At 47.9% G+C, this 760-nt stretch overlaps 1 protein-coding gene across 1 annotated transcript in view; it reads left to right on the plus strand.

The window, feature by feature from the left end:
- Positions 1–200: 200 nt before the first annotated feature.
- Positions 201–760, plus strand: part of LOC307270592 (HEAT repeat-containing protein 1-like) — a gene marked incomplete at its 5' end in the record, with an annotated part of 19282 nt that continues 18722 nt past the window's right edge. The window contains one exon of the mRNA XM_080054475.1: positions 201–329. Within this exon, the coding sequence (XP_079910601.1) occupies positions 201–329 (129 nt within the window). The remainder of the gene's footprint in view (positions 330–760) is intronic.

The following is a 760-nucleotide window of genomic DNA, read 5'->3' on the forward strand; positions in this document are numbered from 1 at the left end:
CATTTTAACCTGTACTTTTTATTTTATTTAAATGTTATTCATTCGCTTTTAAATGTGTTATTGATTCGCTTTTCTAATGTGTATAATGTATTTTAATCTTGCCCCTGTAAAGCACTTTGAATGGCCTTGTGTCTGAATTGTGCTATAGAAATAAACCTGCCTTGTTAAACACTGTTGTTGCCTTTTGTCGCCCCCTGCAGGAGAAGGTCCTCCATAACATCATGCCCATCTTCACCTTCATGGGAGCCAACCTGCTGAGACTAGACGACGCATACAGCTTCAGAGTGATCGACAGGACCGTTCAGATGGTTATACCTGCTCTAATACAGGTCTGTCTGTCTGTCTGTCTGTCTGTCTGTCTGTCTGCCTGTCTGTCTGTCTGCCTGTCTGTCTGTCTGTCTGTCTGTCTGTCTGTCTGTCTGTCTGTCTGTCTGTCTGTCTGTCTGTCTGTCTGTCTGTCTGCCTGTCTGTCTGTCTGCCTGTCTGTCTGTCTGTCCGTCTCTGTCTGTCTGTCTGTCTGTCTGTCTGCCTGTCTGTCTGTCTGTCTGTCTGTCTGTCTGTCTGTCTGTCTGTCTGTCTGTCTGCCTGTCTGTCTGTCTGTCTGTCTGTCTGTCTGTCTGTCTGCCTGTCTGTCTGTCTGTCTGTCTGTCTGTCTGTCTGCCTGTCTGTCTGTCTGTCTGTCTGCCTGTCTGCCTGTCTGTCTGCCTGTCTGTCTGTCTGCCTGTCTGCCTGTCTGCCTGCCTGCCTGTCTGTCTGTCTG

Source organism: Ammodytes marinus, assembly GCF_949987685.1.
Source record: "Ammodytes marinus genome assembly, contig: scaffold_264, whole genome shotgun sequence".
NCBI lineage: Eukaryota > Metazoa > Chordata > Actinopteri > Uranoscopiformes > Ammodytidae > Ammodytes > Ammodytes marinus.